The sequence below is a fragment of the Hirundo rustica genome, chromosome 4, assembly GCF_015227805.2.
Source record: "Hirundo rustica isolate bHirRus1 chromosome 4, bHirRus1.pri.v3, whole genome shotgun sequence".
In the NCBI taxonomy this organism is placed as follows: Eukaryota; Metazoa; Chordata; class Aves; order Passeriformes; family Hirundinidae; genus Hirundo; species Hirundo rustica.
This window is the reverse complement of record NC_053453.1, coordinates 64,390,240-64,403,821: the sequence shown is the minus strand read 5'-3', so window position 1 is coordinate 64,403,821 and position 13,582 is coordinate 64,390,240. Positions and strand designations below refer to the sequence as shown.

The window sequence follows — 13,582 nt, the reverse complement described above, 5'->3', positions numbered from 1 at the left end:
AGTCATAAGGAAAATCTGTATTAAAATTTTCTTTTGCATTTTTAAAGTGAACTAATTTATATCATTGCAAGTTCTAAAATCCAGTAGACATACGGTATATGATTTTACAGAATTGTTTCTTTATATGTAGCATAACGAGTGCAGACATTTTTTCTGGGTTCCCTTACTCTTTCTTGTGGACCCAGTTTTGTGGAATAGTGAATCTGTGGACACATGGCCACTTTCTCTGCTTGGTGAGGGGTATAAAAATTTTACATCTTATCAGTTATTCTTGTTTCCCGATAAAACATCTTTCTGGTTTGCCTGATAAAAAAGGAGGGAACAATGTGCTAATCCTAAACATATGGTCCAAGGTAAAAGCATGTTCTGTCATTTTGCCAGGAAAGGTTATAACATGTTAGATTGAGATTTGACAACTATCAGCTTGTTGCTTCAGCAGCCAAGAACCATTTGTTAAAAGAATGCCCACATCTAGGAGGCTGGGAGAAAGTGATTTATCTGCTTACTTGTAGAAGGTCTCCTTTAGCAAGGTGGCTGTAAACTGTTCACAAAGGCCACAGGAAAAACAGGAACTCAGATCCTGATACTCAAGCTGCATGTTACTTTAAGCCTCAGCCTGTTATTTTAGGGGGGGGGGGGGGGTTTGTTTGTTTGGAGGTTGTTTTTGTTTGTGTGTGTTTAGTTTGTTCAGGGAGAGTTTGTTTGGGGGAGGGGAGTTTGTTTGTTTGGGTTTTTTTTTTGTTTGGGTTTTGGTTTTTTTTTTTTCAGTGCATTTTTTTAGCACTTGGCTTCCATAGCCTAAGAGCTAGTTTTTGAACTGACCTGGAGTAGACAGTGTCACCCTTTTCCAAATGATAATATCTGGCCTTTTTAGCTACAGTGTCACTTCTACTCTCCTGGAGTAATTACAGTGTAGGAATACTGTAGGAACTCAGAGGATCACTGCACTCGTTGTGGTGATGTGTTTTTGATAGATCAAGATCTTGGTGCAAATCAAGATCCAGCTTTTGCCACATACAAGCAGAAGCTGGTGGTAATATTTTCTGAGCTGTCTTAGCTACCAAACCCCTTGTCTCTTTTATTTCACTAGTTACTTTTTCAAGAAAAAATTCCATTTAGCAAAGTGTCTCAAGGATACCTATTAATAAAATCATAATAGAGCACGTGACTAACTGTTTATGAGGTTCCCATCTCTGGATTCTTTGTTGTCTAAAGCCCAGAGATCCTTCAAGTAATAGCTTAGAGGCTGAAAAAAAAAAAAAGAAAAAAAGATAATTCTTTATCAGCCTGCAATTATTTTCTAAAGATCTGGACTTCCCCCAGTAAGAATTTAATGAGTAGAAAAAGCTGTTCAGCTTGTTTTCAAACATGGTATGATGTAGCATGTTATCTGTGTTAGCAACATGATGGACATGATGACCTGTGACCAGAAATACAGAAGTAGCAGATGACCATTTATGACTCAAAGGAGGATGTAATTGAAACAATATTGCCTCAGTCTGGTTTTCTTTCCCTTGGCTTACTCATGATCACAGAATATCTGATTGCTTCTGTTTTTGTCATGTGGCAGAGCTCAGATGGTGTGTCACAGTCAGTCCTGGTGCAATGTTCTGATACATGTTGTGATATATTTCCCTTAATTTCCTTATTACCTGTGAACTGTCAGGAAGTTTAAGCAGGAGTTAGCTATCCCACCAATGACGGTACTGGCCTGACTGAGACACCTTTTAGACTTCTGATACTTTTTTTTGTGCAGCACTTGACATGCTTGCCTTAACATGAAAATAGAACGCCTTTAAATGTCAGGTCCTGCATTTGGAGCTATGCAGTGTCCCATCTCCTGATGTGTGTTCTGTTTGCATGATTTACTTACAAAAGCATTCAGGACTTCAAAACTTCCTCATCTACAATATTTTACCTGAATGCACTTGGGTAGCAGTGAATGATAACTTCAGCTTATGTGTATACAGACAACATCTGCATTTTAAAAAATACTTCTGAAATTATAAACCACTTCTGAAATGCTGGGTTTTTCAAGGCCCTTTCTCAGGGATTTGACTGTTGCTAGTTTTAGTTCATTGCTTCCCAATATCTATGTTCTGTCATGTGACAGTAGGTAACTGCTTTTTTAATTAAAGTTAAGCAGGGTTAAACCCCCTGCCTCTTCTTCTCCTGCCCCACTTCCCAAACATATTCAGGTAATTTCATTGAAAGACTTACTAGACTGTTACTTGAATGAATTCACAAGCACTTTGTTTTGCCATTTTCAATTGTGAGATTGTTGGCCAGAAGGAAAAGATGACAGGTACTTAGGATACAGATAGCACTGAGTGCTGGGAGCAGTGCCAAACTGGATAAATTTTTTATTAAAGGTAGGATAGTAGGCTGGAAAGCAGACCTGTTTCTGACAAAATGCCAAGATGTCCTGTTGAAAATGTTAGTTTCCCCAAAGGTTTTTGGAGAGGCCAAGGAGCATTGCTTATAGGAGGTGGCATCAGGACCTACTGCTACTGTATGCTGCTGCCTGTTTTATTTTTAAAGCTTCTCCCTGTGGACATTGCCTTTGTGGGCATAATAATTAATCCATGAGTCATTGAATGGCTGGAGGACTCCATTCCTCTTTTAGAACTTACAAAAAGAAACCAACTCTTAAAAACCTTGTTGTCAGATACCATGTATATTTTAACATAGGTTCCTTTGACAAAGGTGGCAAATGTTTTCATTAGCCTTTTGCTTTATATCCATTAGATTGAATCATTAGGCTGAACAGTTACTGGCCTTGACTAGAATAAGACATAATTGCCAGTTTACTGCACTTTAATGAAATTAATGGATAACCAAAGTAGTGCCTTTCTGCCTTTTTACAAACAAAACCCCCAAGTGTTTAGTTGTTTTGTCTTTTAAATATTCAAGTCATTATACCATAATTAAAGACTTGGTCTACAGTTTTGACTGGCAGCATTTGCATTTCTTCAGGAAGCTTGTTTGTGTGTTCTGAACACTTATCTTTTCAGTCAAATCTATTGCATTGTAGCACTGTAAATAACATTTGAAATGTTGTGCTATTCAAAGTTGCTTCTTAAAGGCTGAGGTTAAAAGGTGATATGTTTATTTTTAGTATCAATGATACATTGGCCGTGTTATTTTTAGTATCAATAATACATTATTATTACTCAATTAGGTTGAATGACCAGATTTAATTTTCACTCTTCCTTTGCCGAAAAATAATCCCATCCGTACATTTTGTATTATGACGTTTTCTGACTGTAACATTAATATGAGATGTTAAACATTTTTAGTTCTCAATTGGTTACCGTTAAAATGAGCCTATTGCATTGACTCAGAGGTGTGGAAACTGCAGAGTATCTTGCTATCTGCAATGCATGTTGGGCAGCATGAGTTTTTCAGATCAGGATTTATTATTATTAGTTTGGTATGGTAGAGTTTTCTCTGTTTTAACTCAGAACACTTCACAGCCATGTGTTTAGGTAGTTGATGCGACAGAGAGTTGTTGCAACTGATCATAGGGGAGACGTTCATTATGAATTGTTTTTATTCAGGGCTTTAGATCAGTGTTTTGTTATGTATTATTGTAACAAATAATAATGAAAAGGACTTACCACACCCACTATGCAGTGTTTGAAGCCATTTGTAGACCTAAATCCTCTTTTTCCTTGACTTTGTTTCTCAGACCACCAATTCTCCCTAGTCCTTCTCCTTCAAAATCCATTCCAATCCCACAGCCCCTCCGACCAGCAGATGAAGACCATCGGAATCAATTTGGGCAACGCGACCGATCCTCTTCAGCTCCCAACGTCCACATCAATACAATCGAGCCAGTCAATATTGATGTAAGTATTGCTAACAGTTCAATCAGGAGTAGTAGATTTGATGTGTTCCTTGTGAATGTCCGTGTGTTAAATTCATTGTGAACACACAAATGCTGTGTTTCTAAGATAATCCTCAGTGGTCTGTCAGAATCTTCAAAGATCATTCATTTTTCATTCTTTTAATAGATGATTTTTTGCTCTTGAGAGCTGTAAGAACACAAATAATCCATTCTCCAAAAGCAGAACTGCCTTTTGACAGTCCTGTCCTTTTAATTTTCAAAGAAACATTCTGCCCCAAACAACTCCTTTTTTTCTTTTTTTGTCATTGGTCCCAAGGCTCATGCTGTTACCTGCAGACAGTGACCACTCTTGCAAACCATCCTGTGTTAGACACATTGCTATGCAAGATAGAGACTTTTAGTATTTGTATTCCAAGTAATATTTTTGGCATTGAAGGAAACTAAAAAATTAAGCTGAGTTCACATATTCTGATTGTTCCCTAAGAGTTTAAGAGCTCAGTAAACATTGTTCTGAGCACTCCTTTGGGGTGTTCAGAAACTGCTATACTTAAGATTTTTCCACAATTTTGAAATCTCTGGATGGTGAAATGTAACTAATAATAATGGTGTTAGCATAAGTCAGTTAGGACCTTTCGACATGTTGCCTTTTGCTAATTTTGGTGACATACACAGTTCGTGTTTTACCCTTAAGTCTGCTCTTTAGAAGTTAGTCATTTGTCAGGTGAGCTGTCTAGAAATCTGCCAGGACACTGAGGCACAAAATCTGTTTTGCATGTGAGCTGAGTGAAAGGTGAAATGTTAATTTTAAGTGTGCCTGTGTAGTCATTTGCATGTGGTACATGGCAGTGGTGCAGCTGAGGCATAGCCAGTGCTTTTGGCAAAGCACAGGTGTGTGAGGGAACAAATACAATTATGGAACAAGAAAGGAATAAATATAATAGTGTAACAAAAAAAGCTTTATTATAAAAATGGACATACAGAAGGAAACTGCTGGAATTTTCTACTTCTGTTTATAAAATCCTTAGTGTAGTTTGCTTTTAGTCTGGATGTGTTGAAAAAGATACTCTCAGTTCACAGAGGATTGCAAGTGAAGAAAGCCTTCTGCAGTTAGTCATTTCTGAGAACAGTGTGCCTAGCTATGCAAATCAGGTGTGTTGTTACAAGAAAAAATGAAGCAGGTTTCATTTGACTGATGTACCTCTGTACAGGAAATTGATATCCCAGGTTCTGATATGACAATTCAAGTCATTTGTGTTACTGTAACAGGAACAGTTGACTCAATATTTCATCTTATGTTTTGACCAACTGCATTTTTAAATCAATATTTTCTTGTCAGCATCCCTTTTGGACGGTGTACATTTAATTTTACTACTGAGAGATGCTGTTTTAAAGTAACTTAATTTTGAGAAGTGTAGTCGTTCTTTGGTGTCGTTGCTATTAGTACATCAGGGTAGGAAACCACTTTTGTTTTATGGGCAACATATGTCACTGTGAATCCTCAAACTTATCAGTCTGAATTAAACACAGCTTTTTTTATTTTTTTTAAATAGGAATTGATTAGAGACCAGAGTTTACGAGGAGAGGGAGGTAAGTGGCGTTTAAACTAACTACTGTGTTACATTCAATTACACAACTGCTTTGTCCCTTCCCGTTACCCTACTTCCTTCTACAAAACACAGCCACAATGCAAAATATGACTAGAACAAAAAAAAATTAATTTACATTTGCTTTTCCATGAACTTAGTATTTGTTTTGCAAAGATTTGAGTCATTTGCTGGTCATTCTGGGAGTGGGGGAGACAGAAGGAGAACAAGTTTTTAAGCAGTATCTAGTTTTTTTTAGTTTTAAAATTACTTTGCACTTTCATGTTTTTTACTCACACACACACACAAACACACACTTCTTCACCCACATGGCTGCACACATATACACTACAACTTCCCAAAGATTTTGCTGCCTGTTGTTATCTTTTACCCATGGAAACAACAGGGGTTTTCAGTGAAAACCATTGTGGTAGATGGGCCTTCCATATAGACTGCTGCATCCTAAAGCAGCTTGAAATACTCCAGTTCTTCTCCCCCTCTACCCCTGCTGAAGTTGCTGCTTTGCTGTACTGCATGCCTGTGCTACTCTTGGAAGCAGACTATTAGGATCTTACACAAAAGCCAGGTCTTTTTATGTTTCCTTCAGTAACTCACTGCCCTAATTCACAGCTAAGTCAGAACTAGTGCCAGGAGGTTTTTCTTCACATGTGGTGCACGGGCCTCTTAAATCACTTCTCCCACTGGTTGCCAAGGTCCTGAAGAGGCCTTCTTATGTGCTGTATTTATTCCTATGAATATAAGAATAAAGCAGAAATACTGAAAATAGAGAAATACTAAGTAGGGCAGGAATACGACAGTTTTTTTCAATTCCAGATCAGTAACACAGTTGTCTCCTACTAATTATAACTTGCTTCAGCCATAGGTATGGGTCTGAATTACCATAGTGTACCCATTCCTGATCTCAAGGGTGTTGTACTGTGGACTTCGACTAACTTTGTTTCTCCCATGCAAATCTGGTATTTGGTAGGATGTGTTGTGTTTAAAGGAGCTGTCTTTAATAATTCCAGGAATAGGCACTTTTAAAAAAGAAATTTCCTTTAACCCTGCAAGCTACTGTTTGAAAGTTGCCAGCTCTAGCTATTTTTGTACGTGCTGATAGGTGTGGCCCTCCAGAGTTTTGCCCATTTTGTCCAACATTTAAATGTTGTGCGATCGTGTTGGTTTTAACTTTTGATCATAAACTGTCTGCTTGGCATCCGAAAACAATTGGCTATTTCCAGTCCTAAAACTGTGTTCTTGGGAATTGACTTTTTTTCCTTCAAAGTACAGAAGCAATCTATGGTTAGGAGTCAAAGCATCCTAGTTATTTCCCATGACTTCTTTCATTTCTTCTGTGTGTCTGTCTTTCTGTCTCTGCCTGCCCGTCTCTTTCTCTCTAACAGCCCCTTTGAACCAGCTGATGCGCTGTCTTCGGAAATACCAATCCCGGACTCCCAGTCCCCTCCTTCATTCTGTCCCCAGTGAAATAGTGTTTGATTTTGAGCCTGGCCCAGTGTTCAGAGGTAGTTGGGCTCTTCTTTCTTGTTTTCACCCAAACAAAATAAGTAAAACCACAGATGCTGTTTGTGCCTCACCCTCACACCGTGTGTATGTAAGTGTGTGAGTTTATCAAAACACCTCTGTTTTTTGCTTGGCCTGGCTGGAATGCTTTGAATGTGCTTTTCACACATACTCACTTTCACCTTTACACGCTTGAAAATGATTATAAGTGAAGTCTGACTTAAATCTTCAAAAGCAAGGAATTTCATAGTTGAGGTTTTTCTGTGGATCTTAACATAATTTTTCTAAACAAAGGTTATTGGATTGCATTGCAGTGATTTTAAAGAAAATTATGTCCTTAACTTCGAATTTCCTTGACTGTTCAGTTTAAGTCAGTTCAGTGCTATAACAATCCTCTATATTTAATATTCTTTGTTTTGAAAAGTGATGTAGGAAATCAAATGTGAATTACAAACATTTCCATTGATATCTTGTTAGGTCTCAAGCTTTTCAAGTAATATGTCATGTCAGCTTTCAACAAATACTTCATTTTGACAATGTGCTATTGACACCACATCGGGGCTCTAGATGGTTTTAGTAGTTTTTATTTAGTTAGTAAATTTGATTGAAACAGTATTTCTGTCCAGTACTGTGTAAGATGAGACACTTAGATTTTCATGTCATTGACCACAGGGGTAATTCAGGCCTTAAGCTGTCAATGGATCTGTTGTATTGCACAAAAAACTCTGTGGGATTTCGTATGCTGGAGAAGCCAACTATTGAGTAATAAATAGCATGAAATGTTTGTACTTGTGTCTCTACATAATACGTGTAGACATGGTTAGTTCAGTGCATGTAGTGTGGTTTTCAAATGCTACCATCTTGGCTGTTTCAAAGATTTTTGTTTCAGAATATATCAAGAGCAGTTTACCTTTTGAACTTGTAAAGATCTTCCAAGAGTCTTTGTAAGAAGACAGGTGTTCCCAACAAGCAAACTGGCTACAGGATGAAATATGTTATGTACAACTTCAGAGTCCAAGCTATTGACTTAAATCCAGCATAATCTGAAGTATTCTACTCTAATAACTTGGAAAACAGGCCATCTGGTATTATTATGAACAGATTAACTACAGTGTTCTGCCATGTGCTGTAAGCATTTTTGGTGAGGAGTGAATATTGTGCTAGTGTTCCCATATTGCAGTATTAAAATTTAAACAGGACATTTTAGTTACTTCAAAGAAAATGCATCACAGATCTTTGCTATTGCAGAGAAAATCTGTAGCTCAGTAAACTTTCAGGAAATGAAAGTTCTGGGAACATCATATATTTAATTCCAAGTGTGTTTGATCTCAGGTGAATCATACAACAAATAAATGACAGTGTAGTGGCCATAACATGAACACAAGTCCATCCTTCAGGACACTGGCTTCCAGCTACTTATAAATGTAGTTAGGATGCCCAATATGCATCATTATTCTTTGCTTTTACAGATGCTGTGTCCCATTTTGTAGCTATTGGTATGTTATTTTGTGCATCCACTTCCAAGTGTATAGCTTTTGCTTACTGAGTCTAGTGATGGATACATACAGTCTGATAAACTAGCATGCACTGGGTGACTGAATTTAAGCAACAGTTTTAAATGCCACAAAGTCACTTTTTGAACTCTAGTTGCCATGAGGAAAAACTTTTTGCTTGAGAGGGGAGTTTCTAAGAGAATATGAGGAGTACTGTCTTCCACTACTTCCCAGAGCACTGATGTGAGAGAAGGCAGTGGAATGTTAGAGGTCTTGTTCAATGACATACATTGTTTAGCAAAGCAGCATGAATTTAATTAACAGTTGACCCTATTTTATGTCCTTTGCATTGGAAGGGTCAGCATAACCTTGTTAGGAATAATTGTGATGTATTTTAAAAAGCGGTGTCTAGATGGAGTGCTCTATTTGAAAAGGGCCACTGGGGCCCTGAAACAGCTCTCCTAGTAACATTTTCCTGCATAGATTTGTTTAGATAACCTACAGGCTACAGACATACTGGTTCTTTTGTGTTTCCTAGAATATGCTTCAAATAGCTAACTAAAGTATGTGCTCTTTTTTAATCCTTTCAAAAGTCTAGTATTTATTTTTAAATAATAGTTCTCTGCTAACAGATAGCTTTAAAACAGCCAAATTATTTTCAGGTGGCACTTGGAGACTCAACCAGAAAACATTTCAATTATTTGCATTTAGTGTGTTTTGATTCCAAAGTACAGTAGTTCAGCTATTTGTTGGGTTCCTAAAAGGTTAGCTACAAGAAGTATCAGAGGTAGATGCTGCTAACTAAAATGCTACTGATCTTCTTAAAGAAACTGATGAAATTCTAAAAATACATTTAAAAGGGGTTTTTTTTCCTTACTTAAAAAGACATTGTCCTTTTGTTATTTCATGAACAAGAGATTGGGTACTATCTGTACAGGGATGTTTGCCATAGACTTGTCTCTTCCTGAAATCTGAGACTTGAGCACTAATTTAATATTAGGACAATATTCCTGTATATGTTTGTTCTCTCTTAACATTCACATTGATGTTTAGAGATACTGCATCTTAAACACAATTTTTGCACCTAATATCAACATTCTTGTAAGCTGGATTCTTACAGATAAAACTATCCTTTTTCTGAAATTCAGGCTCAGCTGCAGGCTTGTCTGCAACACCTCCCGCTTCTTTGCCTGGGTCACTAACAAATGTGAAAGCGTTACAGAAATCACCAGGACCCCAACGGGAAAGAAAATCATCCTCATCCTCAGAAGACAGAAATAGAATGGTAAGGGAAAGATCAGCTGTTTTCTTTTGTAGAAATATTACACAACCATAGTCCTCTCACTCTTCTTTCATCCAAGTTCTCTAAATTATTTTGAAGATGAATTTGGCAGTGATCAAGGACTTGAAGCCTATAAATAATAGAGTGGGATAACCACTTTAGAACCACTTTAAACCAGTAATTAATTGTGGGACTGATACATAAATAATTTAAATAATTGACTGAACTCGGTTTTACTGGTGTGTCTCATACTGTAATGCCACTTTCCCGTCATACAACATCTTAACTTTTCCCACCGTGATTCATAAACTTTGAAAGTAACAAATGTATGTAACAAATTTTTATGTAACAATACATGAAAACATAAAAACAGCCACTTTTTTTTAAAATTCAGAGTTTAGTAATATGATTAAGAATTTAAAACCAAATACTAGGGGGTTTTTTTTGTAAGCTTTTCTTAACATTTTCTGGTTTTAACGCCGCCAGAAAGCTGTTGCAAATGTTTCATGCCAGATAATAATTTGGCATACCTGTGTCCTGAGGTTTTATGTAGCGGTAACTTTAAAAGTCAAAAGACAACATCTGAAAAAGAACCTCTTTTTAGGACATTAATGATGGGAAATGCTGGTGAGAATTTTTTAACAAAGGAGCCATTTTCAGAGACATTAATGCACTTGTTTTCTTCCTTTTTTTTTTTTTTTTTTTTTTTTTTGCACACGCGTGAAGAAAACTCTTGGTCGGCGGGATTCGAGTGACGATTGGGAGATACCAGATGGACAGATCACAGTTGGACAGAGGATAGGATCTGGATCATTTGGAACAGTCTACAAAGGAAAGTGGCATGGTATGTGGCCATCATGGCAAGCAGCTGTTCTTGAGGAGCTCACGGTGCCTGCCAGGGCGCACCCAGCTGAGAGCAGCTCCCCAGAAACACGCCTGGGATTCTGCTGGGCACCGGGCTGAGCGGCACGCAGCAGTGTGCCCGCGCCACAGAGAGGGAGGCTGGGCTCCTGGCTGCTGTGGGCATTGCCAGAAGGTTCGGGGAGGCAATCCTTCTCCTCAGCACTGCTGAGGCCACACCTGCAATGCTGAGCCCGGTTCTGGGCTCCTCAGAACCAGAGAGATGTTGGTGTGTTGGGGAGAGTGCAGTGAAGGACAGGAAATATGATTTTTAAATGAATAAATGTGCTAAAAAACTCATGTAAGAAACTAGTTGGAAACTCAGCTCTTGCATGTTCTTCTGAACTGAGAAATTATTAGGGTAAAGATGAAACATTTGAGAGGCAGAAATATCCATCTTGATGAATGAAGATTTTAAATGTGTATTTTTAATAGCTCTGGCCTGACTATGATTTCCCAGAGTAAAAACAGTATTTCTGCATTTTATTGAATATTCACTTATTTTAAATTTGTAGTGATTTATTTCATGTAAGCTAAAAAAACCAGTGTATCCCAAAATTTCTGATGCTCTGTATAGCATTTTGTCAAGAGAGGCATATATATCAATGGCACTTACTAAAAATTGCTCTTTTAAAGGTGATGTGGCAGTGAAAATGTTGAATGTTACGGCACCCACACCTCAACAGTTACAGGCTTTCAAAAATGAAGTAGGAGTGCTCAGGTAAGATTATTTTTAATGGTGTGAAATAACGTGTATAGATTTGTGCTTCGTTAATCACTGAATTTTAGATCTCCACTAGAACGCATTGATCTCTCTCCTACATGATGATACTTCAGGCAGAAAAAATAACCATTTAAAAATATTTCTTTGTACCCACTGTAGGTGTTTGTCTGCACACCTGTGTTGTCAATACATATATGTCCAAAGGCTCAGAACGAGTTTTGCTAATGTACTGCCCCCAGGGCACAGCCAAGCCTGAGTAGCTGTGAGCTGTAGGCCTTTCTCTCCTCCCATTCCCATTTTGAAATTGAAGGGGAGCATGAGTAATGGTTGGATTTTCAGCTACAGTCCTGCCCGTATTATCTGTTCTTTAACAGTTTCTGTTCAGTAACATTAATTTCTGAGGGTTTTGGTTTTGTTTTTTTTTTTTTTTAATGTAATTCTCATAAAGTCACTTCTTGATTTCCTTTTCTCACGTTTACTGCTTCTACTGTCTCAGAGGAGGTATTTGGTTTGGGTTCAGCTCTTAAAAGAAGATCCATTAGCATGATATGATAGAATATATATTGTGAAGAAACATTACATCGAAGTACAGTCTTGATATAATGTCAAACATAACTGTTTTAAAAAGCAAAATAGCAAGAAGGTTTTTGTCCTTGGAAACCCAACGTGTTCAGCTGGGCACCTATGCTGCAGAAACATTCCAAATAAGCTACATAGTGAAAGGGAATGGTCAGCCTTTTACCCTAGGAAAATGTTAGTTCCAAGCACTCTAAGCTCATATTTGTGGAAGTAGAGGCTTTCTGGGGTGTGCTACTTTGGGTATCACTTCATTTTCTTGACAGAATTCTGCCAGAACTTAATGAAATCGAACATCTTAGTCCAGCTTTCTGCTAGTAGTCCCATAGATGGAGCCCAGCCTGTTTGGCTGTTTTTTTCACAAGATACATAGTCACTTATTCTGTCCTTTGACCCAGACAAGGCTTATTTACCTGTAGTTGTGCCTTCTCCATTATGATTCATCATTACTTAGCTTTGTGGTAGGATTTGCAAGAAACTGCTGGTTTTTTGTTTCCTCAGCAGTTACTCTCAGCTTCATTTGACGAATTCTTGAACCTGAAAAAGGCACAGTCACATTGCATTGAACTGTCCTAGTCCACATTGCTACAAGGACAAAGGCTCATACGCTGGGATCCCATGCTCATTTCGTAACATAAGAAAACATAAAAAGAGTTCTGACATTTTTCACTTACCCCAGCGTAGTTATTCCATGTCAGTATGGTAAGAAAGGCTAACTTCAGGAATAATTCATTAAATTAATCTAGCAAGAGGTTGCCATGTTATCATAGTAAAAGTTGAGATTGATCCAACACCTTCTGTTTGGAAATATTTATGTAGAAATATATATGTGATAGATCTGCCTGGGTTTTCCTGATTTCCTGATCTGATTTCTTCCTGATTCTTGCTTTTTTCTAAACAGGAAAACACGACATGTGAATATCCTGCTTTTCATGGGTTATTCAACAAAACCCCAGTTGGCTATCGTTACACAATGGTGTGAAGGGTCCAGTTTGTATCACCATCTACACATCATTGAGACCAAATTTGAAATGATCAAGCTAATTGATATTGCACGACAGACTGCTCAAGGCATGGAGTAAGTATTGAATTACTTGTGTGCAAATGTGTGCTGGGGCAATGTTTACTTACCCCCTTCACACCCTGGCTGACATTGGCAAATAAGGCCAGCTCTCTGCTCACTTTGCTGAGCCCAGGGTCCTATTTCAATCATCAAAGCATTTGGTGAAAGTATCAGAGCTCTCTGAATAACACATTTCAACATCTGAAGAGAACATACCTATCTTGTTCTAAGGATTGTAAATAATCCTTACTCCCATGGAGGGCCATCGAGTTAGAATTTCCCAAACTAGCCGAATATTGTGTGTCAAAACCGTAACACTGTAAGACCAGAGTAAATGCGCTTCAGCTGAAAACCCACTATGATTATTGCAGTTCATTGTGCCATTTTTCTACTCAGTATTCCATTACATTTTCAGTCAAGAGGCATGGAGGTGTTTGCAGCGACCAGCTTTAGCCTTCTGTTAGCCTGTGCATCTCCCCAGGCTCCATCTGTAGGTAGGGGAGATGCAGAAGCTGTTTTGTGAACATGATTCAAAGCAGAGCCACAAATTGGGGCTTTTCCAGCACTTTTGTGCCAATCTCATTGACTAA

The 13,582-nt window shown here is 37.9% G+C and overlaps 1 protein-coding gene across 3 annotated transcripts in view; it reads left to right on the top strand.

The window, feature by feature from the left end:
* Positions 1-13,582, top strand: part of BRAF (B-Raf proto-oncogene, serine/threonine kinase) — an 83,522-nt gene that overhangs the window by 49,067 nt on the left and 20,873 nt on the right. For 2 of the 3 annotated variants that reach the window (XM_040061827.2, XM_040061829.2), the window contains exons 8-13: positions 3,692-3,851; positions 5,401-5,437; positions 9,596-9,732; positions 10,456-10,573; positions 11,266-11,350; positions 12,831-13,007. In XM_040061827.2, coding sequence (XP_039917761.1) covers positions 3,692-3,851; positions 5,401-5,437; positions 9,596-9,732; positions 10,456-10,573; positions 11,266-11,350; positions 12,831-13,007 — 714 coding nt within the window. Of the gene's footprint in view, positions 1-3,691; positions 3,852-5,400; positions 5,438-6,836; positions 6,957-9,595; positions 9,733-10,455; positions 10,574-11,265; positions 11,351-12,830; positions 13,008-13,582 lie in introns of all 3 variants that reach the window. The other variant, XM_040061826.2, reaches the window with a different exon arrangement.